The following is a 17538-nucleotide window of genomic DNA, read 5'->3' on the forward strand; positions in this document are numbered from 1 at the left end:
ACTAGCATTTTACTGACCTGACCTAATCAGACAGAAAATAGGAAAGGGGAAAGAAATAAATTGAAAGGAGCTGGGGCAAAAGGAGAAAAGCAAGAGGACAGAAGGAGAGTAGGATGGTGAAGAGAGAGAAGTGAAATGACCTTAACCCTAAAAACCCTCACTTTTGCTGTCTATTCCCTTTGGAGTCAGCAGGAAGTCATGACAACTGTGTCAAGTACATGTTATTATCCCATTATATCTTTTTAACACTTTGGTTTCTTAGTTTATCCTTTAGAAAGGCTAGAAAGGAGAATGTCAGTGAGTGACAGTGGACATATTTGGAAAGTAGCTATGCAGCCCTTGGGCTCTTTCATCCTGAAATTAGCTCAAGCTTCCTCTCGTGAAGCCAGGCAAGTCTCAGTGGCCTGTTCTAAGATGACCGTACAGCCTAATTTTCTTAGGCCTGTTTACACCTGTTTGCTGGTGTACTCATTATTAGTACCCCTTTCACTTTCAAAACTGTCCCAGTTTGGACAGATAGAAAATGTGAGCACCCCATAATGAGCCATGCTGGCTTGACACTGACTTGCAGCCTCCTCTTAAATCTTGTTATCTTATCTATAACAACATTCATATTGTTAGTGAGTGTTGGTCTCTTTCATTAGATTGTTAGTTCCTTGAAAATGAAGACTGTTTTGATTATATACAGACAATTGCCAATGTCTTGAATTATATACAGACATATTACATGCTCATTAGAAATGTACTGAATGAATGAATGAAGTGTATAAAAATTGCATGTGTATGTGAACAAAGAGAAAGAAAAGTGAGACTCATAATCACATTAAGTTTTAAATGTTTTAGATTAGTTAAACATTTTTAAATGCTTTTATAATAAAATATTTCTTTTCTAAAATTCGAAGACTGTATAGAGCATTTTAAAAATATTTTTAAATGTTTCAACTTTTAGTTACTTCTTAAATGGTGAACCATCAGTTATTCTGAAAACAGAAGATTTTGCCTGGCCATTTAGTGTATACTCAATAAATGTTGAAAGAATAATCAAAGATTTATCATGAGTTTGAAGAGAGATGAGGAGCTGTAAAAAATAGAGACCTATGAGAACCATTTGGATCATTATTTCACGCAAGTGAAAAAAGGAACCAATTAGGTCAATGGTGGTCAGGTTGCACAGTTGAGTTCTTTTGGGCCCCGTTGCTGCTGACTAGGTAGACGCCCAGGATACTGACAGCTTCGCAGGTAGCTGGGGCCAAAGATATCTGAGTCATCTGTCCCTAAATAAATCCCCCATCTTCACCAAGGCAAAGGGGTGCAACTATTGCTCCCAAGTTCCAGATACAGCCCTCAGGCTGCCTCTCAGGTGTGTTGTCTCTCTGCTCTTCTTTATCTTATTGGGGGTGGGCTGGATAAAAATGCTGGGGTGTTGGGGATGGGGTCCAGCACATGGTGACTTGTTCTCCCAGTGGAATACTTTTATGGGAATTATCAAGTTGTTCCTCATCTGGAAAAGGTTAAGAATCACAGGTATTTAAAAATGTTAGCTAAGACACAAAAGCTGTGAGAGGAGAGGGAGAAAACTTGTATCAACCATGGGCCAGGCTCTGTGATAACGTTTTTTTCACATTTATTTTATATAATTATGACAACTATTTAATATTTAGTGTGTGCCAGAGGCTAGATTTGAACTCACATCCAATAATCTACCAATGTGAAAGTAAAAAAACCTTTGGTGATGTGGGTGAAAGTATTGGTTCAGTTTGACGGAAATGGCTCTGGGAAAATCTTCGTAGATTAGGCTATATCATTCTTTGCAGCTTCAAAGAATCTCAACTGGGATAAAGAGTGACTTGTTCAGGAACAGGGCATGTTTCTCATTACTGGGTATAGAAATACATGAGGTCTTGAATTTTTACTTGAAAAAATAAAAAAAGGAAAGTTAAAAATTAATCCTGGCCTCAGTGGAGGTTACATGAGTGTTTTCAATTTTTGGTAACTCTTTGAGCTGTGTATTGATGATTTTTGCATTTTTCTATATATGTGTTATACTTCAATTTTCCAAACATTTATTTTTAAAAAGACCAAAAAAGTTATTGTAGGTAAAGTAGGGGATGTTCCAAGTCTCTGTAAGCTAAGCAATTTATACAACCACATCCTGATTCTTCCTTCTTATCTGTGAAAAATAAAGATAATGGAATAAGTTGCACCTTCTTCCAAGAGATAAGCGTCTGTATTTTTGCTTATCAGTACATGGTTGAGCTTAGGACTTTTTGTCTCACACCTCCATGGTAAGAAATTAAAGAAAATGTTTCTTTCATTCCCATATTTTAAAACAAATTTCCTGTGACACCACAGAGCTTGCCAGTAACTCTCTCACAAGTCTACCTTTATTTGCGTAATCTTAGAATGATTTACAGAAAACAAATACCTTGCCTTCCCTCAAGTTTGGCTGGGAGACGTGAATCCATAAATGTTTTGGGACAGTAAGAAAGGATATTGAAACATTTGTAGATTCTTTCATGACAATTAGCATTGACAAACAAATTATCTTATTTCTTTTCACAGAAGAGAATCATATTCTTATGTGGATACAATATTCATGCAGAATTTAAGCCCTCATTTGTTTGGCTATCCCGAAAACAAGGTATAATTGGTCAGATGGGAAAGAGTGAAGGCATATATGTATGATCATGCTCATTACAGCAAAAATATATTAAAGGATGTCCCCAATACCAACAGTAGACCTCATAAAGCACTCAAATCATTGAGTTTATTATAAAATAAATGTTTAACTTCTTTTAAAAATTTTAATTTGTTGAAATATGGAGGTGAGAAAGAACTTAAGCAGTAGTGCAGTGAGAGTCCCTAAATTCACCTTGGGAAGTACAGACTTACCCCTAAGTAAGCTGAATTATTTTCTGTATTACTATGGACTGCAGTCTAATTTTATTAGCTTATTTCAATTATATTCTTTTTTTAACATGTTATTTTGAAAAATTTCAAATCTAGAGGAAAGTTAAAAAATAGTAAAATGAACACTCAATACCTCTGACCTAGAGCCACCAACTAACTATTGCCATATTTACACACACTTCCTCCCTCCCATATATGTATCTTTGTGTGCATGTGTTTGCTGAACCAGTTGAAATTAACTTGCTGATATCACCCCTAAGTACTTTAGCCTGTATCTCCTTGAAACAAAATCATCTTCCTACATAACAATAGAATCACTGCCTTCAAGAAATTTATCATTGATAAATAATACCATCTAATATACAGTTCATAATCAAGTTTCCCCAATTTGAATTTTCATAATTGTTATAATAATTTCCTTAATCGCTATTATTGACACAGGATCCAATAAAAGTTTACACAATGCATTTAGTAGTCATGTATCTTTTATTTAGAACATTCTTCCCCCGATGCTTTTTTTCCTTTCTGTCTTTCATGACATGGACCTATCTTGAAGTGTCCAAGTCTGTTGTCTTGCAGCATGGCTTATAATCTAGATTTATCTTATGGTTTTATCATGATAGTTTAACATGTTTACGAAAGAAACGCCTACTTATCCATATACAGTTGGTTTTCCATATACATCCCCATATTTTCCCATTTCTAAGACTTTGCTCTCACAGACTGTTTCTTTCATGTATGCCCTCATGTGTCTCTACAAGGCCTGGTTCAATACTTAACCTTCTCCAGGAAGATTTCTCTGACGCCTTTCATTCTGAAAGAGTCTGTGAGTATCTAGAATACATTAGCCTTTTTTTTCTTGTAGCATGTATAATTTTTTGAGTTTGTATGTATTTTTATTTGGTCACATGTCTTTTACCTTCTCCCCAGTGAAAGTCAACTAAAGGCAAGCCTAGTTTATTTTCGTGATCTCTCTGGCATCTAGCACGGACTAGGCAATCAATATGTTTATTTCCTGAATGGTTAGATGAATAAATCAATGAACAAATCAAAATGGTATCTTTGGCCTCTGAGATATAATGAGTTGGTTAAGAACTTAATTCTTTAAAAAGGGTTACAGAATTTCTTCATACCTGTGCTTTCTGCATCTAAAATAGTCTACTTATTTTGTGTAAAAACTCTAAATAAATTTTTAGTTTTAATAAAAAAAAAGTATATCACATGGTATAGCTCTTTTAAAAATCAGTTGGTAAGCATTGAGGGAAGTCCTTCAGTCTGGCAAGTTCATTCTTTAGCTTTGGGAAATGGTCCCATATTATTTCTTGATAATTTCCTCTTGTGCATATTTTTTTTTCTCTCTGGAATAAGTCCTATAAATCAGACTTCTGAGTTAAGACTTCTGAGTTCATCCTCTATATTTCTTATCTTTTCTTCCATATTTTCTATCTTTGACTTTCTGAAAGACTCCTTCAATATTGTCTTCCAGCCTACAGGTATTACTGATCCTTAAAATTTTTTGAAATTTGTGTTTTTAATTTTTAGGAGTTTTGTTTTTATTCTCTGACTGGTCTGTTTAATACCATCTGTTTCTTGTCTTATGGATATAATATCTTCTCAAGTCTATAAAAATAGTAATTAGAATTTAATGAAAATGTCCTTCTGTTCCCTTCATCAGCTGTGTTTAAGCTTTCTTAAAAGTTCTTATTTTTATCTTGGTCTCTCTTACTCATATTGAAGGCATGCTATGCATTAAGTAGAGAAACTTCTGTGCACTGCAAAGCTGATTGGGAATACTATGCATGTGAGCAAGTTAGCCAACTGCCAGGTTGGCTATAGGTTAATTACATGTTGACTTAGGCATTATGGACAGAAACTCCCAACTGTCAAAACATGGAGATCTTTTTTCTGAGATCATTCAATTTCTTTAATAAAAAACTCTTCAGTATTTTGCCTGGGAATAAACACCTAGTTGCTGAAGACACCCAGCAGAAGTGTGTGTGTGTGTGCGTGTGTGTGTGTGTGTGTGTGTGAGTGTGTTCTGTTTATTTTGGCTTCTTGTTACCTTCTGCTGTTTTTCTTCCTTTATTTCAACCCTTCTGTCTGCCATACCTGTCACCTCTTGTCTATCTCCTCTGCATCAGCACTTCAAGCCTTGGCTTTATCCTGCTATATCAGTTACCACTCATTTTTCCATCTAGTTTCCATTTTCCAGAATTTTGTTAAAATTTCTGACTCTCTGATGAATTACCTTGTTGTTTTGTTATGGATTTATATGGTATTTTTTGTGTTTTTTTTTTAGACGGAGCTTCACTGCCACCAAGCTGGAGTGCAGTGGTGTGATCTTGGCTCACTGCAACCTCCAACTCCCTGGTTCAAGTGATTCCCCTGTCTCAGCCTCCAGAGTAGCTGGGATTATAGGCACGGGCCACCACGCCCAGCCAATTTTTTTGTATTTTTAGTAGAGACGGGGTTTCACCATGTTGGCCAGGCAGGTCTTGATCTCCTGGCTTCATGATCCACCCACCTCGGCCTCCCAAAGTGTTGGGATTACAGGCGTGAGCCACCATGCCCGGCCTATATGTTCTTTTAATGCCTTTACCATTATTCTGTGGAGTCTTGGGAAGGAGAGGAAATAAATGCATGTATTTAGTTGCCATCTTTAATTGGACTGCTTAATGTAAAAGTGTTTGTGTTATAAATTCCTCCTCATATATTTGGTTTTGTGACTGCAGTAGTGTAAATTCTCTGCCTAGAAGTTTAAAGAAAGTGATTCTGTATGTGATTAGGGAGTAAGGTTCAGATAACCTTGGGTGGTTTAAAGTTTCCTACCGAGTAATCTGGACAAGGTGGATTTAAGATACTGCAGAGAGAGTGTGAGAATAACTCTCTCTTCACGACTTAAGAAGCCTGGTTACTTATTTACAATTGGGATAAGATAAATGGTTGAATACCTAGAGAAGTTCTACAAAAAGTTACACAAAAAGTTTAGTTAAATTTAAGTTAAAAGTTAGTTAAAATGAAAAGTTAAGTTTTTATGCTGCTACTAAACCATGCTCCTCTGCATGTCTGAACCTTCAGGTTCCTCTAGATTTCTAGCACCTGAAAGAAAACAAAACTGCAGCATCACCCAGGTAGGCCTCTCCTAATCTTACTCATTCACAGAGAATTTCCCCTTTGAGTCACCATGGCATTGGCTGGTTACTCATACCACAGATCCCTCAGGATTGGCTGGGACTGCAAATAAAATACTGTTTGCCCATAATCAAGTTGATAAGCTACAACATAAACACATCTAAGTTCTTGTTCTTAGAATACAGCATGAAGCATTTGCTTTCTTCTTTCTTCCTAACATTTTCATTCAAGATCCAGAAAGGACACATTGTCTCTGGCCATTCGAAGAAAGAAAGAAAGAAAGAAAAAAAAGGTATTTAAAGAGAGAGAGAGAAAAAGGCTGAAATGGGTTCGCTGGGTTCTAAAAATCCCCAAACCAAACAAGCCCAAATTCTTCTTTTGGGACTTGACTCAGCTGGGAAATCTACTCTCCTTTATAAATTAAAGCTTGCTAAGGATACTACCACCATCCCTACAATAGGTTTCAATGTGGAGATGATCGAGTTGGAAAGGAATCTTTCGCTCACAGTCTGGGATGTTGGAGGACAGGAAAAAATGAGAACTGTTTGGGGCTGTTACTGTGAGAACACCGATGGACTGGTGTATGTTGTGGACAGTACAGACAAACAGCGACTGGAAGAGTCTCGGAGACAGTTTGAGCACATTTTGAAGAATGAACACATTAAAAATGTGCCTGTTGTTCTATTTGCCAACAAACAAGACATGCCTGGAGCTCTGACTGCTGAGGACATCACCAGAATGTTCAAAGTGAAGAAGCTTTGCAGTGACCGGAACTGGTATGTGCAACCCTGCTGTGCTCTCACAGGGGATGGGCTGGACCAGGGGTTCAGGAAATTAACTGGATTTGTGAAGAGCCACATGAAATCAAGAGGAGACACTTTGGCGTTCTTCAAGCAGAACTGAGGCTGTGAAAAATCCAGGTCTCTACAGAGACACTGATGAAGTTGAAAGGGTAATTGTTTTTCCATGCCAAATGAGGAAATCAAGTTAATGAGCTGACAAACTTTTCCTGAGATGTTACTTCATCTACATTTAGTTAAACAACTTAGAATGATATCTAGAAAATATTTATTTTCAGCCAGGAACTTTAGCAAACTGTGGCAATGATCACTGGGAATGAAAATGTATAATGTTCTACAAATTTTTTTTATCACATTGGATGACTTTGAATATAGTAGTCACATTTGGGACCAAATAAATTATTGCATTATTAATTTTATGTGACTACTAGAACAAAGTTTTAGTAAGCTGTCTGCTAACAGAGTCAGAATTCTTCCAGATTGTTTCCAGCTGTAACAGGTATTGAATTTCCACCACGCTCCTATGTAATAGCTGGGTGGTGTAAAAAATGAACTTCGAATTATGGAGTGGAAAAAGTGTAATGTTAATATCTTGTAAATTCATATTCCCTATTAAATAAAGCTTTCTTATTCCCTAAATAAAGCTTTCTTCTGGATTCCTGCCAGCTTTTTGAAATCTATTGCTGGGAACTTCCAGTGAATCTTAAACAATGAACTTCAGGCTGCTAATTGCTCAGAGGCTGTGTTCTGCCATAGGGAACAGAAGTGTATAAACTTAAAGGTCTGGTGATTGGGGTAGCACCTTGGAGTTTAGGGCAAGATCTGGGCTCAGGGCTTAGCTCTAGGCTATTGCCCCGAGTCTTGCTTCCTTGGAATTCAGTTTAACAGCCATTGCTTGGAAACATATGTGCAGCTCATTGCACTGATCAAACAGGAACCAGACCTAGACTTTGCTCTCAGAGACGTACAATTCACAGCAGGAAACAACATAAAGCTAGTAGCTAGAGTAGGGCAGTAAGTGCTAAGTGCGATTGCAGGAGATACTCTTTTTGACCAGGGAAACAAGAAATGCTTCATGCAGGAGATCGTATTTTAGAGGGTCCCTCACTCTCAGTGACCCTACAAAGGTACAGGTTAGTCACTGGAAGTTCCCATCACTAGGAAACTTTCCAGAGGCATTGGACAGGAGGGCAGGTGAGTGGGCAAAGAAGCTGGAAATTGGAATGGAATTCCCCTGAGAAGCTCAGAACTCCCAGGGAGGCCCTGGTACAAACAGACAACACTTTCCTCCTACCCCACTTCCAACAAGGCTCATTTGGGGCTGGAAGCAGAGCTCAAGCGTCCATAGCAGCCCCCAGGACTCCAAATCTTAAGGTCACAGAGGAAAAAAAAGGGGTATAATAAGCCAAGGTTGCCAGCCCTTGGATTCCTCTTATGATTTTCTTCCCTCATCTTAGCTATTTGTTCAGCAAAGATCTGAGCACTGCCTTCTGTGCTACATGGTAGAGATTCAAATAATACACTAGACATACAAGTACATACAAGTACAATAATACACTAGACAATCATAGTTACTGTGGGATGAATACTTGTGGGTGCCAGGCACTGTGTGCTAAACACTTTCATACATCTTCCCGTTCAATGTTCACAACTGCCCGAAGAGAAATAGGCATTATCTAAATTTTAAAGATGAGTGTACTGAGTCTAAACAAGATTACACAACAACCACCACAAAAAAACTACTGGGTATTTAACTGAGGAGTAGCAGCAGAGCCAAGATTCAAATTCAGGTGTGTCTGACTCCAGGGTCTGTGCTGTTAGGTGTCCTGACATTGTTTTACAAATAAGGTATAGTCTCCATCTTCAGTGAACTTACCACATGAAATTAAGAATAAATCAGGCCAACATATATTACTTTTATAATAAAAAGGTTCTTAGAAAAAATAAACTAGGCAGAATAAATTAAGTTCAATAACAGAGATATAAAAAACATGGAAGACTGGCAAAAAGTTTCTGATTTCAGGAAGATCTCAGGGGGTTGGCAATGTTAAATGTTTCATAGTAGAGCTTTTCCTGTTTCAGAACATAATTAAAATCTCAAATATATATCTTCCCTTACAATTTCTCTGTGTGTGTTTTCATGGAATCTTCTTAGTAATCTTAAATTGGAAGTCACTAACTTACTTCAAAAAAATGCCCTCTGGTGCTTGCGTATCTTGGTAATCTGAATTAAGTAAGTCAAGCCCCTTATGGCCCAGTCTTGGCATGATGTAAAAGTTGAAGAAAACAGCCTGTTAAAATACTGAAAGGAACTCAAATCTTCACTTCAGAAAGCCCCTGGGTGTATATGTTGGGTGTGGTGGGCAAATACATTCTTTACGTAGAGCAAAACCTATACAGTAGCCTTTTCCTGTCATTTCAACATCTCCCCCCCATATAACAGGTATTCCTTAAAATCTCTGTTAATATTCTCCCCAGAACGTGTACCCTCCTTATGCTTTACTCCTTTCTTCCCTGGGATCCAGGGTTCCAGTCTATTTTCCTCCACCAGTCACTTGCTTTCTTTTTTTTTTTTTTTGAGACAGAGTCTCACTCTGTCGCCCAAGCTGGAGTGCAGTGGCACGATCTCGGCTCACTGCAACCTCCACCTCCCGGGTTCAAGCGATTCTCCTGCCTCAGCCTCCCTAGTAGCTGGGACTACAGGTGTGCACCACCATGCCTGGCTAATTTTTGTATTTTTTAGTAGAGACGGAGTTTCACCATGTTGGCCTAGCCAGGCTGGTCTCGAAGCTTTCTTTTTGAGTTAATTTTATCAGTCTTTATTTGGCAATTCCCTCCTGCTCTCTGCAGTATGATCTTCTCTGTCCTCCAACACACACACGCACACACACACACACACACATGCACACACATGTGCACACACACAGCTGTGCACTCTTCACCCTGGTCTACTAATAAAGCCCGAGGGACGGGAAAAAACTAGGTGGACAATAGCAAAATATTTCTTGGCAGATGAGAGGAAAGAGTCTTGATATTTATTATTTTCATACATTTTATTTTATTTTTATTTTGTGCATTCCTTCCAGGTGTTTATCTTTATATTTTTATTTTATTTTGTGTATTCGTTAAAACGAATTTTATCGTGTATATTTGAGGTTTATGTTATGATGTTTTGGGACACATAGATACTAAAATGATTACTATAATAAAGCAAATTAACATATCTATCATCTCACATTGTGACTTTCTTGTGTGTGACAAGAGTAACTAAAATCTAATTACTATTGAACAAAAATCCCAAATACCATGCAATTTTACTCTGTCATTTATCTGTAACAAGGTAAAACTTTTAACTTATCAAAATAGCATGCTGCCATGGATTTAATGGTAACAAAAGCATAACACTTCTGAAATATTACTTGGCTAAAGATTTACAGAATAAATCTTAAATCTTTGACATTAAGGTAAATATCAGTTAAATTTTCTGAAAAGTGAATATCAGATAAATATTTCTATCTGATTTTCTAAGTATTGTAGATGAAAAAAATCTTGACGGGGCATAAGAATAAATAATGGTGAATAAATAAAACATACAGTGACTGATGTATGTGTGTGTGTGTATATATATATATATACACGTGTATATATATATATATATACATATATATATACACACATATATATATTTTTAAGGCAGAGTCTTGCTCTGTCTCGCCCTGTCTCACCCAGGCTGGAGTGCAGTGGTGCGATCTTGGCTCACTGCAACCTCCGCCTCCCAGGTTCAAGCGATTCTCCTGCCCCAGCTTCCGGAGTAGCTGGGATTACAGGTGCATGCCACCATGCCCGGCTAATTTTTGTAGTTTTAGTAGAGACAGGGTTTCACCATGTTGGTCAGACTGGTCTCGAACTCTTGACCTTGTGATCCAACCACCTTGGCCTCCCAAAGTGCTGAGATTACAGGCGTGAGCCACAGCGCCTGGGCTACTCATGTCCTTTCTTATTGTTTCTTTCCTGCCCTAGAAAGTATGCTTCAAAGAGCAGGGACTTTGTGTCTTATTCACTGTTGTATCCTAGAACTGTGCTTAAGACATAAGAGGTATTTAAAAGATATTTGTAGAACAAATGAAGGAATGCTCTGAACCCTAAAGTGAGGCCTTATCAGGGCCTGCAGCTGCCTCTTGGCGACAGAATATGGATCCAACAATGAAAAGTAAAAAGCATGGCAGGTTGGGACCTAGGACAGTTCCATTCTAATCTCAGGATACCATAGGCAAGTCCTTCTTCTCAGGAGCAGTGTGCTACACTAAAACGAATACAGGCTTTGGAATCATAACTGGATAGGAATGCTGGTTGTCACCTGCTTTGGCTTTTAGGCAGATTGCCTCTCTTGAGTCAGTTTTCTCAACTAGAACAGTGACTTGAACCAGAAAGAATCTTTTATTGTGTTAAGCCATGGGGATCTGGAAGTTGTTATAACCCCTGCTGTTAAATGATCCTAATAAACTAGAATCATGGTCCCTGCTCTTCCTTTGTGTACCTAGACCCTTTTTTCCAATTTTCTCTTCTTTGCAAATCCCCTTACCTGTCTCCTTCTACCCATTCTAGCTAGCACCGTCATTTGGCTCATCCCAGAACAGACAGGGAAGAGGGAATTTAATTTTTCCTCAACTTTTTATTTTGTAAAATGCCAAACCTTCAAGAATTTGAAAGAGAGGGTAAAATTAACACCAATGTACTTTTCACTGAAATTCACCAATCATTACAATTTTGCCATATTTGGGCTTCTTTCTCTTCCTGTTTCTCTCTCTCTCTCTCTCCCCCCCCACCATCTCCCGCTACACATGCACACACACACACACACAGCTGCAATCATCCTAACACTTCACATGTAAGTACTTTATCATGTATCTCCTTGGAATCACCCTTCTCCTATGTAAACATATTTGGGCTTTTTTTCTCTTCCTGTTTCTCTCTCTCTCTCTCTCTCCCCCCACCATCTCCCGCTACACATGCACACACATACACACACACACACACACAGTTGCAATCATCCTGACACTTCACACGTAAGTACTTTGTCGTGTATCTCCTTAGAATCACCCTTCTCCTATGTAAACATATTTGGGCTTCTTTTCTCTTCCTGTTTCTCTCTCTCTCTCTCTCTCTCTCTCTTTCTACCCCACCTCCCACCTCCCGCTACACATGTACACACATGCACACACACACACACACACACACAGTTGCAATCATCCTGACACTTCACACATAAATACTTTATCGTGTATCTCCTGAGAATTGCCCTTCTCCTATATAACCACAATTCCATTAATTTACACATAAAATTTCAAACGTTAATTAAATATTATTAAACAGTCTATAACCAAATTCCCCCAGGATACCCAATATCATCTATAGAATTTGTTTGATCCAGAATCTATTGCATTTGGCTGTGTCACTTTCAATTTAGAATATTTTCCCCACCTTTTCCCAGTTTTTCACGTCCTAGAAATTTTTAAGGAGTCCAAGCCAGACAATTTATGTCCCACAGTCTGGATTTGTCTGCTTCTTCATGATTAGATTCAGGTTAAACATTTTTGGCAAGAATATTCTACAGATGCTATTGTACTTCCCACTGTATCCACTAGGGAATACATAGTGTCAGTTTGTCCCATTATTGGTGACACTAAATTTATTACTAGCTTTTCCCATGATAAAAATATAATTGTTTTCCTCCACTGTTAGTAAGTGATTTGATATGTATTTGAAATGATAAATATGATCTTTTGAGAGCTTATGAATATCCCATTCCCCAAAAGCCTTTCACTTAATGGTTTTGGCCTCCATTGATGATCTTTACCTGAATCAGTTATTGCATTGGGAACTACAAAATGGTGATTTTCCGCCTAAATCTATAATTCCTTGACATTTGCTAGCTGGCATTCCTCTATAAATATGAGCTTTATCACCCTTCTCCATCATTTATCTCTCTCTCTTTCTCATCACTATGGACTCACAGACACTTTGTAATTTCAAAGTTTTATAATTCAGTGCTATTCAAAGTCAGGTCCACGGATCAGCATCACCAGCATTGCTTGTGAGCTGCTTAGAAATGTAAATTCCTGCTCCCTCCCTCTCCCCCACCCCAGAATAACTAATCAGAATCTTGGTTGGGGGTAGGGGATGTCTAGGAATTTGTGTTGTGACCAACACTGTTATACAGTCCTCCCTCAGTATCCATGGAGAATTGGTTCCAAGACCTCCCCAGGATACCAAAATCTGAGGACACTCAAGTCCTTGATATAAATGGCATAGTATTTGCATATAACCAACCCACATCCTCCCATACACTTTAAATCATTTTTAGATTACTTATAATACCTAATACAATGTAAATGCTATGTAAATAGTTGTTATACTGTATTGTTTAAAGAATAATGGCAAGAAAAAGGGTCCATACATGTTCAGAACAGACACAATTTCTTATGTATTTGAAATGATAAATATGATCTTTTGAGAGCTTATGAATATCCCATTCACCAAAAGCCTTTCACTTAATGGTTTTGGCCTCCATTGATGATGAGCTTTAAATATGAGCTTTAAAGCTCATACCCAGGCTGGAGTGCAGTGGCACGATCTCGGCTCACTGCAGCCTCCGCCTCCCGGGTTCACGCCATTCTCCTGCCCCAGCCTCATGAGTAGCTGGGAGTACAGGCGTCTGCCACCATGCCTGGCTAATGTTTTGTATTTTTAGTAGAGACGGGGTTTCACTGTGTTAGCCAGGATGGTCTTGATCTCCTAACCTCGTGATCCACCTGCTTCGGCCTCCCAAAATGCTGGGATTACAGGCGTGAGCCACCAAACTGATTTTTGGTCAGGTACAGCCTGGCCAACAAACTGATTCTTACACATCTCTCCTCAAGTTATACGTAAGGTATAATATAATACAACATTGTACTTCTAAGTCAGATTGGACTTTCTTTCACTTTATATCATTTTTCCACTCGAGTTTAATATACCTACTTTAATTGCCTATAAATGAGGAACGTAGGAGACCATAGTGACGACACCAGCTTCTGTTTACAATGGGATAACCCCCAGTAGCCTCATAGTTTTATTTCTGCTCTTGCTTTAATAATGTATTTTACATGTATTCTAAAATTTAATGTAACATAAAAATGCACAGATCCCAATTTGTAAAAATTCATATATAGAATATATAAAATATCTAGGTAGTTGTACATAGGTGACTGGAATTCTGTACAGTTCTCAATATTTTCCAAAGTTTCTACGGTGAGCATGTGTTACTTTTATATTCGGGGATAACACACTTTATTTTTAAAGGAGCTGTTTAATCTTCATAGCGTATATAAAACACGAGTGGACAATACCTGTATGGCCTTAGAACTGTCATTTCAAATGCATTAATCTAAAGTATTAAGAAGTCCTTTTAAAGACCAGAAGTATTGCAATGTATAGACACATGGGGGCACTGTAACCCAGTATTAATAATTAAAGAAAAACAAATCCAATAACCAACAGTTAATATGTATTGAAAATTCACTGTAGTCCAGGTTCTGTTCTTAGCATTTACATGTATTATCTCATTTAATCCTCACATTAAATCTGTGGACTACCCTTGTATCCCCATAGTACAGTGAAGAGATCTGAGACTCAAAGCTATGCAGCCACCTCAAATTGTGAAAAGCATTTACTGTGGTCTTTTATACATAATCAAGCTTTCACTATCAGTTGCTTGGTGAGAATTCTATACTGTACTTCTGTGCAAAGGTTTAATTCTCTCTTAAGCCATGGCCTGCTTCATATTATCAAATGCTTTCTCAGCCGGGTGCAGTGGCTCATGCATGTAATCTCAGCATTTTGGGAGGCCGAGGTGGACAGATCACTTGAGGTCAGGAGTTCGAGACCAGCCTGGCCAATATGGTGAAACCCCATCTCTACCAAAAATACAAAAATTAGCCAGGCGTGGTGGTGTGCGCCTGTAGTCCCAGCTACTCAGGAGGCTGAGTCAGGAGAATCGCTTGAACCCGGGAGGTGGAGGTTGCAGTGAGCCGAGATTGCACCACTGTAATCCAGCCTAGGCAACAAGAAGAGCGAAACTCCATCTCAAAAAAAAAAAAAAAAAAAAAAAACCCAAAAACCAAAAACTAAAAATCCCAAATACTTTCTCTATTGCTTTACTCGGAGTATAAGGACAGCTAGGGAGCAGAGAATCGATATTTAATAAAATTTGATTTCTTCATCAGAAATATATCATAAAATTACAGAAAGTTAGAAAAAATGGGTAAATATAACTATTAGCATTTTGCTGCATTTTCTTGCAGTCTTAATTCTTCAGTGTGTACATAATTTAATGTATCATTTAAAATTGTATTTATTTTTTAACAGGTAAATAAAAATTGTATATATTTATGATGCACAATGTGACGTTTTGAAATATGTATACGGTTTGGGATGGCTCCATTAATATATGCATTACCTCACATACTTATTTTTCTGTGGTGAGAACACAAAATCTACTCTGTTAGTGAGGTTCAGTTATACAATACATTGTTATAAACTATAATCACCATGTTGTACAATAGAGCTCTTGAACTCATTCCTCCTGAGTAAAATTTATCTTTTGACCAATATCTACCTGCACCAAGCCTGGTAATCATCATTCTACTCTCTGCTTCTATGGGTTCAACTTTTTGAGATTCCACATTTATGTGAGATCATGTAGTATTTGTCTCAATATATCATTTTTGATAATTTGGTAATTCGATTTTTTTCTTCTATCATCACATTCACATATTATGTACCTTTACCATGTTATATATCTTTTAGAACCATCAATTTTCAGTGTTACCTCATTTCCAATGTAGTAGACATATCGTATTAAATGTTTAGGTAGTTGCACACAGTTATATGTTTTTAACCATTTCTCTACCATTCGTTTTTTACATTGCAGTCAATTTTTCATGTTGTAAATAATTCAGCAAAAACATTTTCATGCATGAACTGCTGCCCCCATATTTATTACTTCATTCAGCAAATATTGATTGAAAACCTAATAAATACCAGGCCCTGTGTTAAGTACTGAGTTTAGGATTTTTCTCCTAGGATAGTAGTTCAATGTTGAAAAGTGAGAACATGTTTTATGCCTCGATACATATTGCCAAATTGCTTTCTAAAAATCGACGCCAGATTAATCTAAATGAATTCTTTAAGAAGACAGAAAGAAAGTAAAAAAGAGGCGTGAAAACTTTGTCATTAGATGACGAATGACTATAGCATTATTACATCAAAGTAAGTAGATACATTTGTCAGAATTCAAATTACTAATAGTATGAAAAAAATTAATGCCAAAATTAGTAGCAGTTTTTACCCAATTATAACTCAAAGTCCAGACACAATAAATAAAAATATTGTTAAACTGGACTATATAAAAATGAAAGAAACTGCAGCAAACATAAACAAAGTCAGAAGACAAATGTTATAAAATGTTAATATTAGAATGAATATATATCATAGACCAGGATCTTATGTTCCTAATATAAAATAACACAAAAATCAAGAAAACAAGAATCAAAACCTTCTAGAAAAATGTACAAAAAGCATGCACACAGTTAATAAATGATATTCAAACGGCCCTTTAGTATGTCAGAATCCTCAGCTGCTGCTTCTTGCATTAGAGAAATGCAAATTATTACTACATTTAGACACCATTTCTCACAAGGTTGCAAAAATGTCTAAGTTTGATACCATTCCATAATTCTGCTAATGAGGCTGTGGGAAAATGAATACTCTCATCAAATGCTGGTGGAAATACAAAATGGCATGACCTCTGTGGAGGAGAATTTAGCAAAATCTAACAAAGCCACATTTGCACTTACCTTTTAATGTGGCAATCTCATTTGTAGGAATTTTTCCTGAAGATACACAACCATACACCTGAAGATACATATGTGCAGGGTTATTCATTGTGGCATTCTTCTTAATAGTGAAATGTTGGAAGTAACCTAAATGTTCTTCTATGGGAGACTGATCTTTTTTTAAGGTATATTCCAAGAGTGAAAAACTATTCAGCCAAACAAAGAATGAGAAAGGGACATGCCAAAAGGAAACTAAAAGGGCCAAGAGGCAATGACACTCAGCAGCAGTGAGTATACCTAAAGCCCAGATCTTGGTTTCTAAATATTATTCCCTACTAACAGGAACCTGAGCTCTTTGGAGAAATGCAAGTTCAGGTAAGGGGCATGTAAAGTGGGCCTACAACTCTCTTGTGCCAGAGAACAAGAAAGAACCCAAAGACTGATGGAGACAGGTCAAAAGGTTACCAGAGCAGCTTAAAGGAACTCCAACGGGCCAAATCTGAGACAATTTGAGCATCAAAAAAGAATATAGGGCTGGGCACGGTAGCTCATGCCTGTACTCCCAGCACTTTGGGAGGCTAAGGTGGGCAGATCACTTGAGGTCAGGAGTTCAAGACCAGCCTGGCCAACATGGCAACACCTCGTCACTACCAAAAAATACCAAAAATTAGCCGGATGTGGTGGCACGTATCTGTAGTCCCAACTACTGGGGAGGCTGAGGCACGCTAATTGCTTGAATCTGGAAGGTCGAGCTTGCAGTGAGCCAAGATCATGCTACTGCACTCCAGCCTGGGTGACAACACGAGACTCTGTCTGAAAAA

The 17538-nt window shown here is 37.6% G+C and overlaps 1 protein-coding gene across 1 annotated transcript; it reads left to right on the plus strand.

The window, feature by feature from the left end:
* Nucleotides 1-6179: 6179 nt before the first annotated feature.
* Nucleotides 6180-7481, plus strand: ARL14 (ADP ribosylation factor like GTPase 14). The gene has a single exon (XM_002814248.3). It carries the CDS (start codon nt 6367-6369, stop codon nt 6943-6945), a length of 579 nt encoding a protein of 192 aa, XP_002814294.1. The 5' UTR covers nt 6180-6366; the 3' UTR covers nt 6946-7481.
* The last annotated feature ends 10057 nt before the right edge of the window (nt 7482-17538 follow it).

This window comes from Pongo abelii, chromosome 2 (assembly GCF_028885655.2).
Source record: "Pongo abelii isolate AG06213 chromosome 2, NHGRI_mPonAbe1-v2.0_pri, whole genome shotgun sequence".
NCBI lineage: Eukaryota > Metazoa > Chordata > Mammalia > Primates > Hominidae > Pongo > Pongo abelii.